This window comes from Eublepharis macularius, chromosome 12, assembly GCF_028583425.1.
Source record: "Eublepharis macularius isolate TG4126 chromosome 12, MPM_Emac_v1.0, whole genome shotgun sequence".
In the NCBI taxonomy this organism is placed as follows: Eukaryota; Metazoa; Chordata; class Lepidosauria; order Squamata; family Eublepharidae; genus Eublepharis; species Eublepharis macularius.
In genome coordinates, this window is record NC_072801.1 from 30,436,429 (window position 1) to 30,461,890 (window position 25,462).

A 25,462-nucleotide genomic window follows, 5' to 3' on the forward strand; every position below is an offset into this window, starting at 1 on the left:
TGTTACCTATTCTTTCCCACTGCAGATGGTGCAGGGGTTAAGGTGTCAGACGAGGATCTGAGAGACCCAGATTCAAATCCCCAGTGTGCTATGAAGTTCTTTAGGTGACCTTTGGCTGGTCACACTCATTCAATCTAAACTACCTCACAAGATTGTTGTGAGGGTAAAATGGAGGAGGGGCGAATCATGTATACCACCCTGAGTTCCTTGAAGGAAGGGCTGGATAAAAATGTACTACATACATAGATAAACTTTATGCTCCTTTGGGGGTAGCACTGGGGATTTTTTCCCAACACTTGGAAGTAAAAGCACTACATAAATATGTCAAGGCTTTAGAAACAGTATATGTAATACAGGGTTTTGATTTGGTAATTCTCTTTTATGAAATATGAGTGAAATATGTTTTAAAACAAGGTTTTACTCACTCAAATTATGAAGTATTTTTTAAATAGCAATCTATATTAGAAAACAATAATTCCTGCAATATATTCAGTGTATTTTCAAAGGATATGTTTATTGTTTAAATGTGACTAATTCTGTCCATAATTAAAATTTGCTGTGAAGTATACAATGAAAATATTCTACAGAAGAGTTCAGTATTTTCAGTGTTACAACTCGATAACCAAGTATGTTGCTAGTCATATTATGATTATATGAGACTTCAAAATGACACCCTTTCTCTTGCTTACTTCACAATTTGTGTTACATATTTTCAACTTCTATGATGTGCTGCTTCTCATGTGGTAAAATGTGAGGTACATGTGCTAAGGTAGTATATGGTACAGTTTTCTGTAGTAGTACTCGGTAGAGATGGGCACAAACCAAAATACAAACCAAAGGTCGTCACGAACCAGGCCCTTTTTCAGTTCGCAAACCAGTGATTTGTCGTAGGGCATTTCTGATGACCTGTGACAAACCACTATGATTTTTAGCATGGTTTGTTTGGTTCATTTTTCAGTTCGTCACTGCAGACAGCCTGGCGCTGATCAGTTTCCTAAGCAACGGGGGATGGGCTTTCTGCAGACCTTCTGCTGCCCCAGATGTGACGTTTCCACGAACCAAACAAACTGGTTCGTGAATGCTGGTTCTTGCCCATAAGGCTCCAAACAGCACACAGCCAGAGCTCTTGAAGGACCACTTCTTCCCAGAGTATCCAGCCCACCAGTTAAAATCTTCCTCCCAAATTGTGCTGTCTGTGCCCTGCTTGCATGATGAGGTAGGTGGTGACCAGAGACAGGGCATTTCCAGTGGCAGCACCTTGCCTACAGAATGCCCTTCCTCCAAAACTCACGTGGCACTTTTCCTACACTCTTTTAGGCATCAGGCCAATTTTTTTTTACCCAGACTTTTAACAAGGATTCTAATCTTTTTGTTTTTATAGCCAGCTTCTGGGCTTTTATGTGCTTTGATGTGTCTGGGGTTTTTAATGGTGGTTAATTTTAATGATTTCATGCGGATCTTATCTCGTTTTGTTTTGTGAACCACCTCAAGCAGATCTCTGAAGAGGCAGAGTAAACAAACAAATAATAAAATTAGTTCAGAGAAGGAAGCAAATACTGCATGGATTTCAATTTCCCCAAAATCTCTATTTCCCCTCCACAGCATCAAAATTCCTAGAAATTTTACATCTTTACTGTTAACTGTTGATAAAGAGAATCTGACTTCACTGGCAATGCCCTCTCTGCCTCAAGCCACACCACTCAACTCTGAACACACAACTTTAACCTACCTGCTTTCCCGTCCACAAAGGATGTGGCTTTATAATAGCTGGAGGCAGAAGCTTCACTCTTCCCTTTTTGTCGGTCAGTCCTTGATACACCAGTTCCATGTACTGTTCTCGGGTAAAGAAGCAGCCTCGTGTGGTCATGCTGGTACCAGAGACCATGTGATCCTGGATCAAGCCTGCTAATGGCTTCCCATCCTGAGAAAGACATCATACAGCTTGAAAGGGAAGCATCAAGTGGGAAATTCCACAGCTGATAAAATAATAATTTGAAATGAACTGAAAGGGACCACAACCTACCTCACAGGAATGCTGAGAGGATAAAATGGAGGAGAGGAGAATGGTCTAAGCCACTTCTGTGTCCCCATTGGAGAGAAAGGTGGGGTATAACTGAAGTAAACAAATAACTCATCCACAGACAGATGCCCACCTTCTATTTGTCTTTTCTGGCACTCCTTCATTAGTTCTGCTTGCTTCACCTTCATGAACCTCAACTGTTCCACTGTATCTGTGTTAGCTATCCTTCACAGGCAAAGCTACAGGGTTTTTTTTTTGTGCAACAGAGTAGGGGAAGGTTAGAAAACGGGAATCTGCAGCAGATGAGATTTTACTTATTTATTTTTATATCATTTAAGTCATGTATACCCTGCCTTTCCCAAATCCACAGCGGCTTACATCACTCTCCTCTCCTCCATTTCCTTCCTTCCTTTCCTGACACAGGGTCTTCTAGCCACAGCCTTCAGCCTAACATTAAACAAACAAAAAAATGAGGGGGGGAAATCTCACTCCAATCACGAAAGTTTTTTTTAATTTTAAGCTGGATTGCAAAAAGGTAGGATGCCAGTGATCTGGTAACGTATGGGTCCTTTTCTTGTAAAAGAAAGGTTCTGATTAATATTTGTGAGCTCATTCTTCTCAAGTATCGAGGTGATCCATCTGTGTCTCTCCTCGCTGAAACTGGGACATGCAATAGCTGGATAAGCCAAGGTACCTATCTTCCCCGTATTGTAGAAACACCTGCGTTCTGAAAAGAGAATTCTCAAAAAGCGACCTTTCATTTCCGGGGTTAAATTGGTATTCAGTCTAGCAGCCAAGAAGACCTCTCTCTCCTCCACTTTATCCTCACAACAAGCCTGTGAGGTTAGACTGAGAATGTGCAATTGGCCCAATGTCACCCGGAGACGGAGCTGTGAGGAGCCAATTGACTGTGAAGGGAAAGATGATTAACCCTTGATGCTAAGTATGTACTGCTACCACTGCTGTGTATTTGGTAAACACTCTTGGGGTAGCAGAGAGACCAAAGGGAAACACTGCATACTGCCAGAAGGCACACAGAAATGGAAAAGTTTGGGAAGTTGTGATTAAAGTGAAATGTGGAAATTGGTCCTTTTAAGACTGCTACAAGCTAACCAAGCTCCCAGGATCAGAAGAGAAAAGACAGGTGCTAGGATTGGCACCCTGACTGTTTTGGGTTTGATGGACTCATTGATTCTCTCAGGTTACGAATGGGGAAGATGGGCGCTTTGCTAAAACAGTCAAGACTCTGTTGGAGCCATCAGCTCCAGGTTCAGATGCATCAGCAAGTTCCTCCAACTTGGTGTGCAATGAGAAAATGAGATTCACGTTAAGACTGCAATAAAGTTGAGTTGGTAGGTGGCAACTAGGTTCACAACAGTGCAGTGGATCTTGTCAGGATCACAGTGTGCACAACCATCACAGCCAAGGACTGCAGTCCTAGTTCCAATGAAGATGAAGCAGAGGTAGCCCATGGATGGGACATTGTGGCTAACAGGGCCAAAGGCTGAGGTGGAAAGAACGAACACCAAGAATGGTGGAAAGAATGGACACATTGCTGGTGCTTGCAATTCTCACAGGAGCATGCACAGGAGGTGACTTCAAAATGAAGCAGTAGAGCATGGTTCCCAGTCAACATGGAAACATCCCTCCTGAATGATCCCAGTAACAGGTTGGGTAACAAAGAGAGATAGGTCTGAACTGATGTCAGGAATCCTACTTGTATCTATGATACTGAAGTCTGAAGATAATGCACAGGACTCTGGAGGTGAACATCCAGAAGAATCTTCTTATGGGACCAGAGCAACCAGAGTACAGCCATGTGATAAGCAGTACTCTGCTCTGGTCTTTTTTTGTCTTTAAAGAGCTATGGACCAGCACCCAATGCGTCCTGACACAAACATAGACCCGCACTCTGATTCATCAACCATACAGAACAATGACAGGACTCTAGGAGACAACTGATACGAAAGTGTTGTGATTATTTAAATTATTAATCTTACTCTTTACAAATTCACCCTCCAAACGTCAAGATCACAAAGTGACTACAAATTAAGGACAGAAAAAATGATCAAAAATCAAAGCAAGTCAAAATAGATTTGCTCAATAGTTAAATGATTTACCTTTGGAACAAGATACTGCTCATCAGTACAAGCCAAGACATAGGCTTCCGCTCGACCTAGCTCATTCTGAGGGAAGTGAGCATTCATTTCATCCCCATCAAAGTCAGCATTGTAAGCTTTACAATTGGCATAATGAAGCCTCAGAACCTTCTCTTCGGGAAGAATCCTGGCTCGATGAGCTTGGATAGAGGGTCTATGAAGGGTGGGCTGGCGATTCAGCAAAAGGACATCTCCATTTTTAATATGGCGGCACACCTGTGAGAGATTCAAGTACAGCCATATAAAAAATTCTTTTCTTAGACAGCCAAAAATTGCTACATACAGAAAACCGAACAGGGGAAGGGGGGGGGGAAGAAGTAAACACACAGAGAACAGTGAACAAACAGAAATGTAGAAACTGAAGCACAGCTAAGGGAGTCGAGATACTATTTTGGACCATACGTTCCTTATTTAATGGTGCAATAAGAGACACAAGAGTTTCCTTCCCTGTGAGCGACTTGACTCTTGAGCCCCTCCCTTCACCTTTAAGGTATATTCCACTGACTAAAACTAATGGGGGAATCTTTAAAATCCATTGCTGAACTCAGCCGGATACAAGTCTGGAGCCAAAAAACAAACGGGGACGGAAGAGCCGACTGATGAGGGCAAGTTTTGCTATGATAAGACACCTTCCTCAGAAGCCTAAAAGCTTCAAGCATAACAGCAGAATGCCTGCAGTGCTGTGTTGCGGACAAGGATCTCTTCTACTGGACAAATTGATGGTCTTTAGGGCAAAATACTGAATTATATCCCTAGTAGAATACTACAGTTCAGGGTGTGGAGAATCTCATTCTATCATGTACAGGGAAAGTTATCTACCTTTCCAAATGGACATTCTTTGGAACTAGCAAGAAGTGTTTATGAAGAGAAAGATGGATTCCAAGAGGAAGCAGCTACTACTACATGGAATTTTTAAGATTGAGGTTGGAGACATAAAAAGGCCTCCCCAACCTTGCTGAACCTGTGGGTGCTTTTAGAATTTTAAAAACAGGTAGCATGCCCACCATAACAAGATGGCTGCCGGGCAGGGGTGTGTGTGTGTGTGTCAATCATAAAATGATTGATGGGGGGAGGAAATCGGTCCAATCGCCAAACATTGGAATGTTGCACAAAACAAGGTACCAAGCACCCTTTTATGATGCAGGTAGCTACTTCCAAATGAGTGTTCCTTGGAGACATAAAGATGATGCCTCCTGCAGTACCTCCTACTCCAACCAGAGGGAGGAAGGCCGCAGTAAGCTCTTTCATCTGGGGCCCAGATGCTTTCGGGGGGAGGGGGGGAGCAAGTGGGCATCACTTGGCGAGTGCCATAGTGCCCACATGCACCGCACCGATGATCACTATGGGAAACCAATGGGAATTGGGAAGTCATTAAACCAAAGCTGAAAAGATCGAAATGCTGTTTTGCTCAACCTCTTCCTCTCTGTGTTTGGGGAAACTGCAATGTACCACAAGCGGGGAGCAGCTCTTGTGAAGGATCTCTCAAATATAGGACTTGACGTGATTCAATAGGAACACTGAACTTTGTCTCAGCTAATGAAATACAGACAAATTACCCACCATTCATCATCATACAGCTGCACTACTTCTGATCCTTGTAACTACATATCTCGTACAAGCAAATAGTTTGAAAATGGAGCACAGGATAAGTAAAAGTAACTAGAGAAAGACTTGACAGAACTTGGACTCAACTAAGAATTACAACTTCAGCCAGTTCATGTCTCTTTAGCTGAACTACCATGCTAGTCTCTGTGTGGACAATACTCACTGTTTTTATTCCTGGTTTTGGTGCCCCAGTGGAAGGAGTTAAGAGTTGCTTGGCTATGGCTTCTCTTTGGGTCTGACTGGTTGAACTCAAGATGGTGCGAGACCCATCTTCATTGATGACCATGGAGGCACCTGGGTGCACACCAGGCCCATTTATAACAGCCTGCCTCAGCTCATGGACGTTCCAAGGAGTTACAGGTTGAGGATAGGTCAGTTTCGTAGCAAAGACCTACAAGGAAGGAAAAAGGATCAAGTTGCTGTGCATGCTTTTCACTGGAGATAGTGTACCCCCCATCATTGAGTAATTACTTACATTCCTTGTACGCTATTATCAGATTCCACAGTCCAGTTACCTCTCTCCCAGCCAGACAAATACAACTCACTGCCATATCCCTTCTTTATGGAAAACCTTTGTATTCCACCTCTCATCAAAGTTCCCATGTTTGCTAACAAAGCTATAACATATACAATAAGTAAAAATATTATGTAAATATTTAAACCACCCAAGCAGGAATGACTGTATCTGCAACAAAGACGAGAGTGTAAGGACCAAAATACCATTGACCTATCACCAAAGGCCTGGGAAAATGAAGATATGTTCTCCAGCTCAGAGTAGAAGGCAATATCCAAATGGGAGTACAGTAGAAATCCTACAGGTGAAATACCACAAGATAAGAAGCCCTGTCTGAGGTAGCCATCCACCTCACCAGAAAAGATGGGCACTCATTATGACAGAGCTGCAACAAAGATCTCAGTGGTCAAGTTGGCTCATATGGAAGTAGGTGGTGCTTAAGACCCTGGGGAAGCGAATGGCAGTGGGGTAGTTCCCCATCTTTGTCTTCACAGCAGGTACTGCTTCCAAAATGAATAAATCAGAGAACGGAAGTGTCTTTCTCGCTCTTTGCAGGAAACCAAGAGCATTCTGAACAGATGGGTTTGCTGACTCTGCTCAAAGATCTTCAGGGAGAGAGAGCCCCCCCCACCCTGCATCCTCACTACCCCTGCTCTTACCTATAAGAAATTCAGGTTCAACAGAAATCACAATTTACTTTGGAAAAGCTAGAAACTACCAGAGGACGGGAGGTATAAAGCCACTAATCCAAAACCTCCCCATTGATAAAGCATCTCTCACTGAGCAGGCTTGCTTCTTACCATAGGAATGCCAATCTCATTGGTCCCAATGTACATGTCGGGGCAAATGACTGACCGAGCTGCATAATCCACTCGTTTGCCCATCATATGCTTGCGAAACAGGCCCTCCTTTCTTTCTAAAATCTGTCATCATAAATTGGAAAAAGGACACATATTTAAAAGGTCATATCATTGTCACTATTTTAACTTCAGTCGCTAGCAATACGGGCCATGGAAATGCCTCTTTCTAGTATAGCAATATTTCAAACTTCTCCTTCAGGTAATTCTCTACAACTCTGCTGTTATTCCCAACAATCATCTTTGCAACTCTCACCTGTCGCACACCGGGGAATTTTTCAGACATGAGCTTGTCCATGTCACTGTCAAACAAAATATTTACATGGCTCTGAAGACGAATCCAGATGTTGTAAAGCTTATCTGCCACTGTCTGCCCAGGGATTGTCACCAAGACAGAACGGTCCAGGAGTTCCAAGGGCTGCTCCCCTGGCTGTGGAACAAACAGTAACACTTCAGTACCAGTAAAAGCTTCAGAGGAAGAAAATGCCAGGGGTGAGGGGCAGGGAATTCATAGCTTCAGTTCTGGAAGTTAGTGACTTGGGTTTTCTGGTTCTTTTAAAGACTAGTTTTCCTTGGTTTTGTTTTGAAGTGTTTTCAAAAGAATAGGCTATTTTGTGGGGTTCTCTTCTCTTAGTTTGTTACAGAACTTTTAACTGTTTTACCTTTTATCAGTTTCTAGGTTTTTAATTTTTAAAGGACTTTAAAAAGGGGGGGATTTTCCAAATTGGATTCTCTGATTTGACATTGGTTCTGCGGGGCTTGTTGGTTTTGCTGCATTTGGAGGCTTTTGGCCAATGACTGCTCTTGTATGTTTTGCGATGGGCTTCTTTGCCCATGGCTTCCCCCACCAAGGGAGACAAGTAGGATGGCTGGGGGCACCTTACTCAGGGGACTACTAAATTAGACCCCTTGATCCAATTCTCTTGAAACCTGTGGGTAGTTACTGGACATACAAGATTAGGTTCCCTGTGGTGTTGGTGTCATTTGGTTGAAAACCAGCCATTCCAGCCCCCCCCCCCCAAAAAAACAGTCCTCCCACACACAGAGAATAACAAACCTGAAAAATTTTGGCATTCTGCAACCCATTCCTGAAATCTGAATACTGAATTTTGTACAAGTGCACAGATCCCCAGCTGCATCTTTTCCACTGTATTGTGGCACTCAAAGGATGAAGGAGACCTGCTGTTTTCTTGACTGACAGACATGGTTGCTGTCCTTTTAACTGCAGACAGTGGCTCCCCCCCCCCCCCCGCCAAAGTTAATATAAATTAATATAATAACCACAATAAACATATGAAAGGCTTTCATTACTACAACTGTTCTACAAGTAATCTTGAGACAGCAGGATTTGAATACAGTGGCATCTTAGAGACCATCCAGATTTTCAGGGTGTAAGCTTTCAAGAGTTAGAGATACCTTCTGCAGACATCAGTTTGCTAAAAGAGTTTTCATATTTTTTTGTTTTTGATGAGAAATTGTTTCGTGTTACTTTTTGATACTTTGGAATTTACAGGATTGAAATCAATTTGTTGAAAGATACGTTTGATGTCTGATTAGTTAGTTTGCTTTTTCTTCTTTTTATTTCTCCATACATATTTCCTTGCCTCTCTTACTTTTTACAGTTCATGAACTTTTTAAAAAACTTGCATAGTTAGTTTTTGTTAAAAACTGTATATGCTGTATATTTTCATATTCTTCTGCAATACAATTGGGTTCAAATTTTGCTCCTCATTATGAAGTATGAAGCTGATGTTAAATGTTTCATTTTCTTCATATGTATGCATTATTTCTGCTTTTAGTGCCCAAATAAGTTCCTCTGGGGCTAAAACATCAGAACATGAAAAATTCGTTCTGACCACCTCTCTGAGGTTTTTGCCTTAGGGGTGGAGGGAGACCCATCACATAGCACTCAAACCAACAATCTGAGACCAAAGAACTTGTATAAAAATATAGATAAAGAACTAACTAGACTTTAGTTAGATGTTTCACTTACTACTATGTTGACTGAAAGGCTTTCTCCTTACCTTCTGGATTTCTCCCTCTTCACTTTGCATTGATTGCTTCAGATCTTGAGCCATGAAAGCCAAAAGTTTCCGTGCTAACTGAGCATCTTTCATAACAGCTTGCAAGTTCACCGTCTGACCATTCGCAAACATCTGGTCTCCAACAAAACTCACTGGACGATACCTATACCGGAACACAATGGTTATGAAGAGATTAACAACACCCTCTTTCTATAACAGATTAAATCTAAAAAAAAAAAAATCCCCAAGCCTATATTGTGACGAAGTTCAAAAAAGCTTTGTTACCTAGATGGTGGAACAACAAGTTTATCCAGAAAGAACATCTCAGGATTGAAATGTGAATCTTCACTGACCATCATACCAGAGAAAAGTTTGGAGAGGAAAAAACCTGAACAGAACAATCAATGAAAGGTTAGGTGGCCCAGTCTACTCAAGCTGAATCAGGCAATATCTCCGTGCATAAAACATTGGCTGCTTACATGGTTTACATCCACAAATAACACGGGACAGAAGTCTGGTGGGTTTTTTTCTTCAGAGCAACACCAGCACTCTCCACATAAATTAAATTCCTGATCTGACTCTCTCTGTTCTTGAGTGCATAAAATAAAGCTAAGTTGACATGCAGCTGTAATTTATTTTCTTCCTCTTCACATGTTTAGAACCACAATGACTAAACCTCCTGTGCCAGGTCTAGCATTAGACATTATGTTCTGCAGCCTCTTCATATGTTACAGTAAACACACATACAACCTGCATGTACATGCATATGCTTTTTTTTGGTAAGGAAAAACCAATATACACTCACTTTACAAATGAACCCAAGGACCAGTACTTGGAACGTGGGGTTTCAATACATGTGCTGAATGCTGAGAATTATGCAACACACATATATAGAAAAATCAAGTGTATATCGTTCATGTCCGCTGTGTCCACTGTAACCTGGTAACAGGGCTTGTGAGAAAAGGTGAGGCAGTGACTCAGCTGGCTGATGTTGTTCATCATTGTCATGACCCAGAGACTCTCATCCCCGTTCTCATCCTGAAGTCCCTCAAGACCCCTAGGAGCCCCTAACAGCTTTGGTTGCTGATTTTAAAAGCTCCCTGGACTCTTGGGTTCATTTGAGCGCTTGTACCTCTTTGGCAAGCAATACTGGACACAGGTAAAATGTATTATTAGAGTTTATTAAAGAAAGAACACAGGAGTGTATGCAAAGCAGGACTCACTCTTAAAAGGCATTTAGGCAAGGCATGATAATAAAGACTTGCTGTTCTAAATAACTTCTGACTAACTAAAATACTGCAAGCTAACTGTCTAAGCATTCTCTGACTTAGTTCCAAGGCTGGTGGATCTTACCAAAGGCTTAGCAGAGAGGCCATCCATGCCAGCTAACTCTAGGCATCCTGATAGAGCGGCATGGAGCTGAGAAGCTCTCTCTCGTATTGGAGAAGGTCATCAATGGCTGAAAGGTAAAAGTGAGCTGTCTTGCCTAGAGACAATGCGGCTTCTTGAGATCTGGGGGGTCTCAGCCCACCAGCTCGAACCAATCAGGGCTCAGTTACTTAATTGGCATTACTGCATGTGAAATTATAGGAAGTGCACCAGGCTCCGACCTGCTCAAGGACACTTTCTCACAGGAACAAAGCCACCTCCAGGTGCATTCAATTAACAAGGCTAAAGACTTCCAGCAAACAGGCCTGGTGAAAAGTTTGCAAAAACAGAAGCCTGAACCAAACTTTCAAACTTAGCAATCTATACTAGATGGTAAAGGGCCTGGTCCTTATAATCACTAAGGGCAAGAGAGCCAGAAACAAACTTCTCTGACTACAGGATACAATTTTGCAGGCAATTCTCCAGCGCAAGTCTCCCAGAGCATGGCTCCTGCGCAGCTCCCACCCATTTCCATGAGGCTCTTGCTGGATGAAGGGCTGCCTGCATTTTCTGTCAAGGGGACAAGCTGGGACGGGCAGAACGCGTTCCTGATAGAGCAGGAGCAACATTTTTAGTTCATTTTGTATTCTATAGAGTCCTCCCCAAAACAAAAGCTGATGCTACACTGTACACTCATTCACACTATATGTAAAAGCAAATATGCCTCCTTTCTCCTATATGAATCCCCCTCTTTTCAATGCAAGGAATGGCCAAGAGACAGAACAGACAAACAAATCTAAAACAGGAAATCATTTACCATGAATCTACAGATACCACAGACATTCCAAGAAGCTGTATCACTAGTTTAATCTTCTGGCACCCACTTTAAATAAGCCTCAACGGATCTCACTGTTCTTACCTTCGTTATTCCACAAAGCTTCAATATGGGCTTTGGCACTGCTAGGTGTCAGGTAACCTCGCTTTCCCAGTTGAGTTTCATCTATGACTAAGGAATTAAAATCCATGTTAAATTATGAAGTACTTTTATTTCAAACCAGTTATGAAATACCTTCCAATCATATAAACACAGGATACTAACAAAAATGGCATTTGTTCAATAAATCTGCACACTTGAAAGGCGAACTGAGCATCCACATGTATCACCATGACAACGCAAACCACAAGTGGAATGCCCAGTGAAATTACTAGGCTAAAATGCATACACCTCCTGCCATAGGAATTGGGGATGGATGTGCCTGAGTGTGTACATTTCATCTAAAACCATACAATTCATATTCTATTCACATGGACTGGAAACAGAAAAATATACTGCCTGTTTGATTCAATGTAAAGTGCAGGGGCTCATTTTTGATTTGTTTAGGAACTAGATAGAGATTTCCATCCCTTTTGCTGGATATAAAAGCCACTCTGCTACTAGCCATACTGTCTAAAGGAACTTCATATTCTAAGGCAATAAACCTCTGAAACCCAGCGCTAGGAGGCAACGTCAGGGGGAAGGACTTTCCTTCTATGCCATTTTTGTTGGCCTTCCAGAAGAACTAGTTGGCCACTGTGTGAAACAGAATACTTGACTAGATGGACCACTGGTCTGATCCAGCAGAGCACCTCTGATATTCTTCCAATCATTTTTTTCCTTCTGACATTTTTGTCTTCCTATTGTTACTATTAAGTCCAGTATCAGACTAGAATCTGGAAAGCCCAGGTTCAAACTCCCACTTCTACCATGCAAGCTTGCTGAGTGACCTTGGGCCAGAAACACGCACTCAGCCTAACCTACCTCACATGGTTATTCTTGTGAGGATAAAATGGAGATGGGAAGAACAACGTTGTAAGCCACTTTGGGGAAAAAAGTCGGGTATAAATATCTAAACAAAAATAAGTGGCTTACTCCATTCGTAGTGGAATATATTACAACTGAATACCACAACTTCTAATGAAATGTGTGAAACTGAGAGGCGGCATGTAAAAAGATAATGATTTTCTAAAAACAAGATGTATGTGAACAGTCATGTCAGATGACTTCTTCAGTCATGCAAGGATTTAAAGCTAAATTTGAAAATGTCCACTGAACACTACATGGCACATTCTAATTTAAAGAAATGTTCATCAATGTCAAATTACAAGCAATGTCATAGCTTTCCAACAAAATAAAATACTGTACTTGCAGCTTCCTCCACAATCATCTGTTTGCCTGACTTCTGGATTACCACGGTGGGATAAGTCACAGTGAGTTTGCTATTATGTTCTTTTCGGACAAGTGATCTTTCAGCTCTTCAAAAGGAAAATTAAAAAATTATAACAATAGTCAATAAACTATAAGCAAAATTCTAGCCTTTGTTAACACTGGAGAAAGGGGAGGGAAATAAGACCACAAAAAGTTGTTTGGTTTCTGAATAAGAGTCTATACTCACTTGCAGTTGGGGCATCTCTTTGAACTTGTGTGCGATTTCCAAAACTGGGATATCAGTTTACTTTTACACTCACATACGTTTTTTACCTAGAAAAACAGAATGGAAGAGACAAAGTTATAGAAATTCAATTTTTTAAAAATTGAAATGTTTGAAATTGCAAGCAAAATTAACACTGCACTCAACTACTATTTTGATTGCAATGATTTAATTTTAGAACATAATTTTTTCTTCACTTGTCATCATGCTTTAACAATGCAGTCCTCACTGGATTCGGTTTCGTTTTCCCGGCCATGTTGGACGCTCCTCTCCGCAGGTCCGGGAGGAAGGGGCCGAGCAGCCTGACCGGGTGGTTGACCTGCGAGGGTTAACCCCCAGGACTCCCAGGTAGGGGGTCAGGGTCCGAAGCGCTGCAGGAAGAGCCCCCTGAAGTCGATCCAGGGGGTAAATAGCCCGTCTGCTCCTATGGAGGCCAGCAGACTTGCGCAGCACATCGCGTGCTGCCGGGCCATGGAGAACGGCAAGAAGCAGATTTAAGGTGGAAACCTGTAAGTAAGCGGATCCCTTCTGTTACTCTAAGCGTATGCGAAGGATTGGTGGAAGCTGAAGCTTAAGAAGGCTTGGATATCTTGCCCTTCATTGAGTTTTGGAACTCAGTTGGCGGACTCCCCCCCCTCCCTAAGATGGCGACGAAAAAGCAGAGCCCTGCTGTGGGCAAATCGGTTTCGGCTGTGTTGCAGGGGAAGGGAGAGACTCTTGAAGAGGTGGTTAAACGGTCGGTCGTTGAAGCTATGAAGCCCTTTGTTGATAAGCTAAATGAAATCGGACAAAGGGTTGGCTCCGTTGAAAATGAAGTGAAAACCATTAAAGATGTAGCGCTCGAGGCAGAGGAATCTGCTCGTGAAAATGCAACACTCATGAGAGCTACAAACAAAGAAGTAAAGCTTTTGGAGAATCAATTGATAGAACTACAAGTGGATCGTGCTCAGACGGTATTGCGTTTACAGAATGTGAAGGAGGAGGAAAGTGAAAATTTAAAGGATTTGGTGTCGGAACTTTTGGCGTCATTCGCAAAGGCAACTAAAGAAGAGTTAAAAAGCGATATTCTGGAAGTCCGTCGGACATCTTCAAAATATGCAATGAAGCGTCAGCTGCCTCGCGAGATTATTATTGATTTTTCATCTAAGAAGACTCGGGACACCATTTTATACAATTTGATCAACGTGGACTTGGACTTTCTTGGCAACAAGGTTAAGATATTGAAGGACGTTCCATTTTTAGCTCGGGAAAGAAGATTCAAATACGAAAGGTTTGCAGCTCTTCTGAGAAAGCGTGATATAAAATACAAATGGTTATTTCCGGAAGGCATCTGGTTTAGATATAAAGACCAAGCCTACAAGATAATATCGGAAGTACAGCTGAAGGATTTTGTGCTTAATCATCAAGAGTTCGAGCAAGAAGAAGATTCAGAATCTGAAGGGGGAAGAGGGGAGGAGTGAGTGAGCGCAGCTATTGTAGCTGTTCAAAGAGAACTGAGACCGAGACGCGGGGGGGGGGGGAGACCTGACTGTAGTTTGTATCTTATAAGATCTACCAATCTAATAGCATATTAGAAAGTTTAACTTTAAATAACTGTATTATGAAGGGAATTCAATACTTGTAGTTGTAGTCTGTGTTCTTATGTTGTTTTTTCCCTCTCCCCTTGTTTCCTTTTTCCTTTTTCTGTTTGTAGTTTGGATGTTAGTAATTAGAAAATAAAAAAAATTATTAAAAAACAAAAACAATGCAGTCCTCACTGGTCAACAGGTTTGTCCATTCTCAAATTTAATCCTGGCTGTGACCTCCTTAGTTAACAGAGCCTAGTGGAACCTATTGGAAAATTTCGCTACAATAACTATACAGTCCACCATGACATGAAGAATTCTTCATAACATACAGTACAGAACTGTCTTATTTGTGAATTCTCCTTCTACTTGTTCACCAGACAATTGGGGGAGGGGTCCTCCTTGCCCACTAAAAAGCAAGTTCTTTCTTGGAAGGAGAAAGCATCGCCTACTGCTGTACTGTGAGTTGCCTCTTATTTCCGATCCATCATAACTGTTCAAGCCACTAGGTGCAAGCCTTGTGTGCCAATTCCCTGCCTTTAGCCCCAGGCTCCAGTCTGAATTGTCCTGTCTAGCCAGCCAAGCCTGGGGCCTTAATCCAGAGGAGTCTGGGCATGGCTGCCTGCAGAGCACAAGACAGAATGGGGCGGTTAGCTGCTTGTTAGGCTCCTGCTCCTTTGGCAGTGGTTCTGAAAGGCCACCGAGTCACAGATACTGTCCCATTCACTGCATGTTCATAAGAAAAATGACTCTGCCAGCCTGATAACCAGCAGGAAGTGGACTACAAGAGTTGACAACTCTACAGCAAAACTCCAAATATGCATGGCATAGGCCCATGCGGCACCCTCTTTCATATAGACTATGGCTATCCTAGTTGGGGTTTATATAAGGTATGATGGAGATGTGTGATTGGCAGCTATGGAAATGTGTGATTCATTATTGGAGAGGGCTGTGATTTATTTATTTATAGTTGGTCCAAAATAAGCTCTCTTATGCTTGCCTGCTTCATATATTGCATTACTTTGGTGATGTAAAAGAGAATAACAAATGCTTTGTATCTTTGTTCTGTGGCAACCTTTGGAAAAAAAATGTTATAACCTGAGCATGCTTGTATGGAAAATGCTTACAGGTTAATTCAGAAGTATTTGTTCTATGGTATGTCTGAAATGACAGACACTCCTAGTTCATCTCAAATCATGACAGAGTTCTCTTACCCGACGGAATAGTTTATGATACTGTTTTTTCTTACTTACATTTGAACCTTGGTCCTTTAGCTGGTTATTTTGGAGAATTTCTTTTGTGTGCTGGCTTAACATTTCTTCTATGTCTATCTCAAGTGCGCCTGCATTTTCCTCTAAAAACTGAAAGAAAATTTACATTAGCATTCTTCTTAACAGTCATGGAAGACTCTGAAGAAAGGAGCAGGACCTACCCTGCTTAGGACAGCCTCAAGGTCATACACAGCTTCAAGCAGTCCTACGTCCAAGAGCTTCAGCTGGTTAAGCAATAAATGAATCACAGCACGAGGACATGTCAGATGGCAACAGCTCAAGCAAGAACCTCGTATCAGAAGGAATAATTTCTGGAAAAGATAATAGTGCTTAATCTTTACAGAGCATTTTTGAACTTCATAAAGTGCTTCATATACTTTATCCTTGTACCAGCCCTGCGGGGTATTACTTCCCCAGTGCAGATGGGAAGGGAGCCAAAACAAGGTGACTTGCCTAAGCTCACCTGGTGAGTTTATAGGTCAGGAAAGTTTCTATTATCTAGAAATTACTGGAGCAGTAAGGAAAGATGCCACAGAGGAGTGGCTTCCAGACTACTGCAGTAATTTAGTCAACTTCAAGAGAAAATTCTATAGGTATTTATGCCAATTGCACTGATATACTGAAGGAATACAACCGCACATGCCACAAAAGCCATGAACACTTACATCAAAAAAGAGAGGATTATAGACAGTGAGAGGCAGATCTGTGTAACCTAGGTGCCCTGGACAGTTGTTGAAGTCCTGTACACAAGTTGCACACACTTCCTTGTTGTCAAGTGGTCCCAAAGCCAAGTCGTACAATCCATTGGGTAATGCAGTGCCTGCATTATCCAGGAAACGTGGGTTGGTTATTGATTTTACACTCAGCTTCCTAAAAGTAAAAGTAAAGTTGGGTTTGTAATGCCAGGGAAAAGACACTCTTTGACGGCATATCTTTGATTTGTACAATATATCACCTAAATTCTATCAGAAAGTCACAACAGGAGAAAAAGCAGTTCGGTTTTAGGTTTTGCTTTTTGCCTGAACTAATCTTTCACCAGACAACATTTTTCAATACAGGTCACCGATGGCTTTATGAGGCAACTATCAGAGACAACATGCCTACTGTTCCTCCTTCTCAGTAGTTGTTTAGAGAGGACAGCAGAGAAGAGAGCAGCAGCCTTTGCATAACCATCTTCCAGAGAACATAAATCAATCCATGTGGGGGAAGATGGGGGGCCCTTGCTTTCCTGGGTAGTAAGTGGAAGGTGGGGAGAGCTCTGGAGAGTGGGAAGAGGGACTGTGACTACTATCTTTGACCGAATGGAGAGGCTGTGGAAAGAATTGCTGGATGCTTGCTTGCTCTTGGGATCTTGCTGCAGAGGGAAGCCAGAAGATGGGATGAAAACAGGAAAGGTGTCTTTGAACCGGAGCGAATAAGAGGGAATGAGTGTATTAGCTGGGTTAATTTTGGGTGGCAATTCTTATAGTCAGACACTTCAATGAGGCTCCAAAAAGGTATCAGTCCAACTAGAAGTAACACTTGAATATAAAAGGGAAGATGCCAACTGCCAAGGGACTCCTTGCATTTTAGTACAAAGTTCATGGGGGACAGGTTGAAGCTGCCCGATCTAAGATGACATGAAAAGGTATCTCCCTGGTATTTTCAATTACATAATTATGGTCAGGGGATAGACAGCAGTTGCCATGCCCTGAAAATATTTATAGAACATGACCCCCTCATTTCTGAATTCTGGTTCATATTTTCCAGAAAAAAGGTGAGGCTGTAAATCTCACTTTTAACCCTACTGAGATGTTTATCTTCAAAGAGATTTGCATGGGGGGGGGGGAGGTGTGGCAGCGTAAAATGCATCAAGGAGAAGCTATAAAATGCATACATGTGAATTACTTATGTTCGATTTCTTCCCTCTGTATACTTTCTGCAGCATATTTGTGCTTGCAGTTTTAAAATATCCCTTCCCTTAAAGTACAAAAAAAATCCCAGGAGAACCAGGAGATGTTTCCTGATGAGCTAACTGCCCCCAAGGTAGGTCGATCGAATTTATCTCTGAGCAAAGACAGTCTGAGGTGGAAACATCCCACCCTCGTGTCTGGGGGGAATAAGAACAAGCGGCAGCCGAATCGCCTCAGGCCATGCGCAGAGGGACACTGTCCGATCCCATCCCACGAGGCAAAATAGAAAAGAGTCCAGTAGCAACTTTAAGACTAACCAACTTTACGGTAGCATAAGCTTTCGAGAACCACAGTTATCTTCGTCAGATGCATGGAGGAAGAGAACTGTGATTCTCGAAAGCTTATGCTACAGTAAAGTTGGTTAGTCTTAAAGTTGCTACTGGACTGTTTTCTATTTTTGCTACTACAAACTAACACGGCTGACTCCTCTGGATCCATCCCACGAGGCTAAGTAACGCCCCCCGCCCCTGGCTGCCTGGGAGGCGGGAGCCCCTCTGACACGTGTTCCTTCCCGGGACACTTCTCACATGCACTGCTGCCAGAGAAGGACAGCGGGGTTCAGCCCGAAGGCGCACTCACTCGATTTCCGCCGCCCGATACACGCCGAAGGTCAGGCCAGTCAGCCGGCGCCACGGCGCTTCCCTCGCCGCCGCCATCGCTTTTCCACGCCGGAGAGGCGCCGCTTCCGTTTCCGGCCTCTCCCCCTTCCTCTTCCGGTGGCCTCCCGCGCCATGGCGCTTCCTTGGCGGGCGCTGAGCGCGGCTTCTGACAGAGCGACCTGGGCCAGGCGGCGCGTCGTTCTCTGCAGGTAAGTCGGTGGTGAGGGCTGGGCCGGTCGCGTTGCGGCAGGGGCGAGAGCCGTTCCTGCGGCGGGGCTTTGCCGGCCCCTCCTGGGCGCCTCGCAGAGGGCAGCAGGAGCGGTTTCTCTGTCCTTCTCTGAAACGCGGGCTGGGGCCGGTCTCTTAGCCGCTCCCCTCGCTACGGAGTTATCTGGGCCTTTGTTGCGCTCGTAGCCTACCTGACAGGGCTGTTGTGGCGGAAAAATCGGGAAGCGGCTGGCCACGTGTGTCTTCCCCCCCCCCCCCAACTCCTTGAAGGAAGGTCAGATCACCATCTTCTGAAGGCGCGGTTGAGTTTGCTGCCTCCTCCCTGCAGGGGCCAGTTTGGATTGTCCGTCCTCAGGGATTAGTGAATCCTGTTGAGTGGGGATTTTGAAAGCCTCCCCAGTGCCTCTGTGGAGGTTCTGGTAACTGCATGGAACTTCGAGCTGGCAGGGACCATAAACAGAGTTGCACCTCTTCCATGTTTTGTGAGGCTGCCAGGTCCTTGGTTTACTATGAAGTGGACTGGAAGACAACTAGAGCAACTCTGGTGGAAGGCTCGGGATGAATCAGAGCATGTCATAGAACCCATTGGCAGGACTATGGCGTGGTGGTTATGACAGCAAAGAAAACAGTCTTTTCTGCTACCATTGCATCAGCAGAATCTTGTCTAAATCAAACGTTCAAAATGGTTAGTAGTGACACCTAAGTCCGATCCTGCAAGTGATGAAAATTTGGCCCTTAACTGTGATGTTTTTGCAGTGTCCTTTACTGACAAAATCTCTCTCATCCGTTCCAAGTTGGGAGCAGATCCAATACCTGAGGTATTAGAAGTGCCTGCTTGACCTGTTGTTATGGGTAGTTTCAGACTGATCCTGCCTATGGATCCTGGCAAGGTCCCTGGGAGTGTTAGGGCCACCACTTGTGCTCTGCATCCATGCCCATCCTGGCTTCTGAAATCATGTCAGCAAAAGATATTGACACCATTAATAAAAATTAACAGCTCCTTTCTTATTGAGGGGAACCTATCCCTAAATGTTTGAAGGCGCAGTTATTAGACTCTGCTAAAAAAATTCATTTGTTAGGGATACGGTGGCCAATTATAGACCAGTTTCCATTTTACTTTTTCTAGGAAAGGTGACAGAGCAGTTTCAGGGCTTCCTAGACAATATGCCTGCCCTTGACCCATTCCAATCTGGGTGGAATGGCTTTAGTTGTACTGGTAGATGATCTTTGAATGAGATTGATGGCACCCAACACAAAAGCTCCAGGCAAACTCCAGATGACACTTAGCTCTATATTTCATTATCTAAGCCTCTAGATGTGTGTCTCTTGATTTTGAACTGGTGCTTTGAGACTGTGGTCTGATGGCTAAGGCAGAAGCTGTATCCAGACAAGATAGAGATAATGCTGGTCAGGAAGGCTCATGTTCTAGAAGGATTAAATCAGTTTGTCCTGGATGGAGTGAAGTTTACTTTTTCAGAGCAGATTAAGTATTTGGGAGTGCTCATGGGCCCTGCTTTGCTATTTGAAAAGCAGATTAGCTTTTCAATGGCCGGAATCATTTTTTACTAGCTATATAATGCTGACTGCGGCTTTAAGCAAAGTACTTTACACGTGCAAATTGCAGAGTAATATTCTAAAAACACAGTGAGACTTCCTTCTAACTAAACAGGATAGGTCAATGTGATTAAAAGGCCTGATGGACCTAACTGGAATGTCTACAAAGTCATCAGCTCTTTCCAAGTTTAATGTATTTTTATAATTCAGACAATAAATTCTAACACATCATACTTCAATGCTTTATCTCAGTGCCGACTCTTTACAGTAACAGAATACAATAATCTTACCAGTTTGCAAGAGCAATATAACAATAGAATGAGTTGGTTACTTTTCATCTATTTGAAGTAGTCTGCTGAGAGATTTTATACCAACATTCCTTAGACTTAGAAGAGGAGGTAGAGAATAATCTATAAAAGAGCAGAGAGAGGGAGAGGTCCCAAAACCTATGTCATAGCTAAGTGGTTATACAACCAATTTTGGATTTTTACCAACTTGTTGAGGGTCTCCCAGTAAAAAAAACACAGAACTTGGCAGGAACTCTGCATGGATATTCAGCATTACAGGAAAACATGCACATTCCACATTGATCTCCTTGATCTGTGTCTTATTTTAAATGCTGGATCACAAATTTTAGAAAGACAAGGAGCGAGCTTTTTCAGGCCATGATGTAGTGACCTGGCCTTGCAAACATCCTATGAGAGATACATGAATCTCACAGAGGTTGTTAGCAAGAGGTTGTCAGTTTGGTTGGTCCTAATAAAAAAGTATCACATGGATTTTGTTCTTTTCTGTTGCATATAGAGCCAACCTATTTTAAAAGCAATCCTAAGCATATTGCATAGATGTGAAAGTTTCCTCTTCTGTTACTGCTGATATAGACACTTTAACCTGGTGCTATTCTTTCCCCAGGTTCCCCTCTTCATCTTCCATGTATTCTTTCTTCTTCCCTTTCCTTAATATATAGCTTTCCACTATCAATGTATAATGGAGCCAGTATGGTATAGTGGTTAGTGTGCTGGGCTAGGATCTGAAAGATCCCACTTTGCCTCCTCTTGCCATGGAAATTCCCTGGGTGAATTGGGCCAGTCACACACACTCAGCTTTACCTACATCATGGAGCTGTTGTGAGGATAAAATGGAGGAGAAGAGAACAATGTAAGCCAGTTTGGGACCTCTCTGGGGAGAAAGGCAGAGTACAAATGAATGGATAAATAAATAATAGTCTATCCGAGCCAAATAGGAAAAGAAGGAGATTAGCCTTAGTCAGGTGTCCTCTCCCATTGTGCAGGGAGCATCAGGGACCTGCAGATGAAGAGGATTAGAGATTGAAAGCCTGAAGGGAAATGGTCATATCTGTGGGCTTAGTTGCATGTTGGCCACACAGCGGAGGATGTTCATGTTAACTGCTTACCTGACATGGAAGTTAATGCTTGTGCCTTCATATACCATTGTAAGCGTATTCACTTTCTCTTAAAAGATTTCTTGATTCTAAAATATTCTGCTGGACATACTCCTGCAAAGCTCAGTTACTCTTTGTAAGGTCTGAACATGTTTCTACTATAAGAATTTAATCTGCAGTTGGCTTTAATAAGTACTATGCATTATAATGGAGATAATGCTATGCATTGTACAAAGTGCTGACCTAAACATTTTTGCAGTATGTGTACTTTTTCTTACCAGTTAAACATTTAACTGTTTCATTGGTTTCCTTAGGTACTTTTCAGGAAATGCAGAGCTGCAGAAGAAATCCCCTGTTCCTCAAGGTGCAGTATTGGGGAGAGGTGACATTTTTTAACCATTCACATTGATTATGACTTTTGGGTAAAACAAGTGTCCCATCACTTACTGATTTGAAGTTGTCTTAGCTAAAGCTCTGGAACTTGGTTCTAAGTAAAGAAACCTAGGACGGGGTAGTTGGTGTGGATGAGCCAGTTTGATTCTATGTAACCCACATTTAAGCTGACTCACTGCACCTAAAGTATTTTCTATAGTCTTAACTCTTGGAAACTTTCCATACCTATATCCTACAGTATTTATTAAATATTTTACCCCACTGTTCCATTAAGGATTGTTTGAGGTGGCTAATATAAGCAATTTTGTTTTCAAAGTTGCTGAAGAAAGTATTGTTCTTCCAAGAAAGAAAACCTGGTGAGTTCTTCCAAGTAAACACATTTTAATAATATGTCTAGTAGTATATTGGAAAACTTAACAAATAATACAGGTTTTTCTTAAATTTAGGGACAAATTAGCAGTCCTCCAAGCACTTGCATCAACAGTGCACAAGGTAAGTGCAAATTAAGGTTATGGTACATTGCTTTCCTTTTTCTTCTCTGTGTTATTTCTGGATAACAAGCTTGCTATACAACCCTGACATTAAGGGTGGAAGAAGGAAAGGCTTTTTCATACCTTGTTTCTCCCCGCCTTATATTAGTGAGTCTGCCCTTAGTGGGCTGCCTGTCTGGTTTGGACCCTCAGGCATGGGATATAACATCAGTGAGAAAGAGGAACTTAGCCTATCTGGAAGAAGAACACAGATAGACTTGGGACTGGCTGTGTGTTGATATTTCTGGGCTAAGCTAGCCCTTTGAATTTTTGGTAACAGTACTGCAGGGCTGTATTCCTCTGTCATGAAACTGGTGGTCTTTCTGTTTTGCTATTTGGGGTTGCATGATGTTGACTGTCAATGGGTGGGGGGGCCTTGTGTTACTTTTGGAAAGAAGGAGGGTTGTCTGGGCTCTCTTGTTCTTATATGTGCATCGGAACTGCAGGCATTCATGTAGCGCACAGGATTAGAGGTATAGTTCCATCCCTTAGAGATGCGGATGCTGAGACTTGTAGTATATCCATTTCAAACTTGGTGATGTTCAGTGCCATGTTTGTAAGAAGTGAAATTTCAGGCTTTTGATTCTTAGAAGAGCAGGTAGATCTGTCTTGCTTGACCAGACCCTGACTGCTTGAGTATCTGGTGTTACAGTTGGTTAGTCCTAGATGTAGTCCTTCTCCAACTTTAACACAAAAGATGGAGTGGGATGGCTATACTTCATAATCTTTTTTCTTTTCACAGATTACTGGTGCAGATAGAAGCCAGTTTTTATTGTATGTGCCTTGTGTTGAGTACCAGGAAAACAGTAGGGAATGGATTCATACTAAACAGGCAGTCTCCACTGCTTTCCCCCTTTCTTCTACAGGCTCCCCTCATGTCATTCTTCTGGGTCACCTGTATCCCCAGAAAAGCATTCTATGGAGAGCAGTGCTTACAGCTGTTGTGAAAGGCAGAGTGGGTGGGCAGTGGCCTGAGTTGGCCTAGGGGAGTGTGGTAGTACCTAGTCAGGGAGTACCCCATCCTTTCTTACCTGTCCTCGCACCTTGGTTGTGGGCCACGGTCTCCCTTGGATATCTGAACCTGTCATGGAGTACCTCTGAGGGTTCTGGAGAGATCCATGTTAGGCCATCTCAACAGAAGTGTTTGTTGTCTTCCTTTACCATTTGTGCTAAGTTCCTCCTGTGAGTTGTTCTAGTGCCCTTTGTGCATCCTACCACCTAAATGAGGTGCAAAGTGCCCATAGGCCCATGCCACACAAAGTAGCATCTGAGCTCTGTGTGTCTGGCCTGGGGGTTGATATGGTGCATAAGGGACTGTGATTGGATACTTGGGAGGGACATGACTGTCCCCTGTAGGTGGGGGACTGATCAGTTGCTCACTTGGCTGACATACTAAGCTTTGGTGGGGCTGAGTCAGCAGGGGTTTGGGTCCCCCAGATCCTAGTCCAGCACTCTTAATTACTACACCACACTGGTTCTCTTAGCTAAGGTAAGTATAACTTTCCCTTTGATGGACACCTCTACACCTGATGAAAGGTATCAGTCTTAAGGTTTATTGTTTCACAAGTTCAGTGTGTTGTGGAGATCAGTGATGTGGACATAAATTAAATGGCATTTCTTGAAACGCAAGTTGTCTGTTTTGAAACAAAGTATAAATCTGTATCTTCGTACTGCATACAGCCATTCTTTTCCCACCAATATACCAGATTGTGCACTTGTCTGTAATCACTATGAACAACATTGGAATTTTCTTGCTTTTGTTTCTTGCATGGCTTTCTGTGTGTATTCTGAAGTACTTTTCACAAACTCAGTTTTCTTCTCAAGTCACAAATGACTTTTGCAATTGACATCTCACAGTTTTTAAAACCAGGAGTAAAAATGAGTGATGTTTCAGTGTTTGAAATAAAACAATAATCTAGTGGCACCTCAGAGATTAACCATGTTTCATTCTACGTCTGCTGTTTCTCAGTGTGCTAGTCTTACTGGTATCTTACAAACCTAATTTATGTTGTGTTTTTTAAAAGTTTTGCCTTATTTTTACAAAGTCTTTAAAAATAGTCTCTCCCTTACACAACAAATTTCTATTACTTAAAATTTTGAACAAAGAAATCTTTTAACCTGAAATGCAGGAGAATGACTGCAACGTGATCATCAGGACAGAACATACCATTTAATTATTCTCTTCTTTTTTTATTTAGGATCCCACAGCTGCACACTCAGTGTTTCAAGATGACCCTTACCTTATTCCTCGAACTAGTACTGAGTTTGTAAGTAATTTTTTAAAAGTTGGTTTTGATAGACACTTAAGAATATTTAGCCCTTTGACCCACAGTGCCATGTTTAAAGACATCCACATTATTTTTCAGAGTGACAGTCAGGGCCAACGTCAGGGTTTCTGGCACCCAAGGCCAGGAGCAGCTTCAGGTCTGTTGCCGCCCCATGTGCATGCACCCGGACTGCGTGATGACATCACTGTGTGTGATGTCATCACTCAGCATGCCAAGGTCTGCCAGCCAGCCCCATTGGCGTGGCAGGTGGCTGAGACAGCACGCGGGTGGCCTCCCAGCCCTCCCGCTTTGTTGCTCTGCGCGCTGCTCTGAACGCCTGCCAGAGGCGTGTGCTGGCAGCAGCGACAGCGCAGGGCGGGAGGACTAGGAAGCTGCAGCAGCTGTGGGCCAGGCATGGCAGGTGGCGTGCAGGTGGCTTCCCATCCCTCCCGCTCAGCCGCCAGTGCTGCCGCCGCCAGCTCCGCAACACACACGCCCCTGGCGTCCCCTCCGGCGCCTCAGCACTCAAGGCGGTTGCCGGACCTGCCTCAATGGACACGTCAGCCCTGCTGACAGTTACCCAATAAGTAAAGACAAGCTGGGGGGTCAAAAGTTAGTGTATGTTGAATTTGTCTGTTAATTAAATTCTGCTAAGAGCCACCTCATGCACACAGTATTGTTTTCTT

The 25,462-nt window shown here is 43.0% G+C and overlaps 2 protein-coding genes across 3 annotated transcripts in view; one reads left to right on the forward strand and one right to left on the reverse strand.

The window, feature by feature from the left end:
* POLR1A (RNA polymerase I subunit A) overlaps nucleotides 1-18,464 on the reverse strand; it is a 58,438-nt gene extending 39,974 nt beyond the window's left edge. The window contains exons 1-14 of the mRNA XM_054995023.1: nucleotides 18,383-18,464; nucleotides 16,517-16,721; nucleotides 16,013-16,162; nucleotides 15,834-15,941; nucleotides 12,980-13,065; nucleotides 12,730-12,839; nucleotides 11,467-11,553; nucleotides 9,465-9,567; nucleotides 9,180-9,342; nucleotides 7,412-7,585; nucleotides 7,099-7,221; nucleotides 5,948-6,175; nucleotides 4,141-4,395; nucleotides 1,730-1,921 (exon numbers count right to left, since the gene is read on the reverse strand). Coding sequence (XP_054850998.1) covers nucleotides 1,730-1,921; nucleotides 4,141-4,395; nucleotides 5,948-6,175; nucleotides 7,099-7,221; nucleotides 7,412-7,585; nucleotides 9,180-9,342; nucleotides 9,465-9,567; nucleotides 11,467-11,553; nucleotides 12,730-12,839; nucleotides 12,980-13,065; nucleotides 15,834-15,941; nucleotides 16,013-16,162; nucleotides 16,517-16,721; nucleotides 18,383-18,459 — 2,061 coding nt within the window. The 5' untranslated portion in view covers nucleotides 18,460-18,464. The remainder of the gene's footprint in view (nucleotides 1-1,729; nucleotides 1,922-4,140; nucleotides 4,396-5,947; nucleotides 6,176-7,098; nucleotides 7,222-7,411; nucleotides 7,586-9,179; nucleotides 9,343-9,464; nucleotides 9,568-11,466; nucleotides 11,554-12,729; nucleotides 12,840-12,979; nucleotides 13,066-15,833; nucleotides 15,942-16,012; nucleotides 16,163-16,516; nucleotides 16,722-18,382) is intronic.
* Nucleotides 18,465-18,523: 59 nt separating this feature from the next.
* PTCD3 (pentatricopeptide repeat domain 3) overlaps nucleotides 18,524-25,462 on the forward strand; it is a 39,017-nt gene continuing 32,078 nt past the window's right edge. The window contains exons 1-5 of one of the 2 annotated variants that reach the window (XM_054993184.1): nucleotides 18,524-18,611; nucleotides 21,901-21,968; nucleotides 22,296-22,335; nucleotides 22,426-22,471; nucleotides 24,708-24,776. In XM_054993184.1, coding sequence (XP_054849159.1) covers nucleotides 18,535-18,611; nucleotides 21,901-21,968; nucleotides 22,296-22,335; nucleotides 22,426-22,471; nucleotides 24,708-24,776 — 300 coding nt within the window. In that variant the 5' untranslated portion in view covers nucleotides 18,524-18,534. The remainder of the gene's footprint in view (nucleotides 18,612-21,900; nucleotides 21,969-22,295; nucleotides 22,336-22,425; nucleotides 22,472-24,707; nucleotides 24,777-25,462) is intronic. The other variant, XM_054993185.1, reaches the window with a different exon arrangement.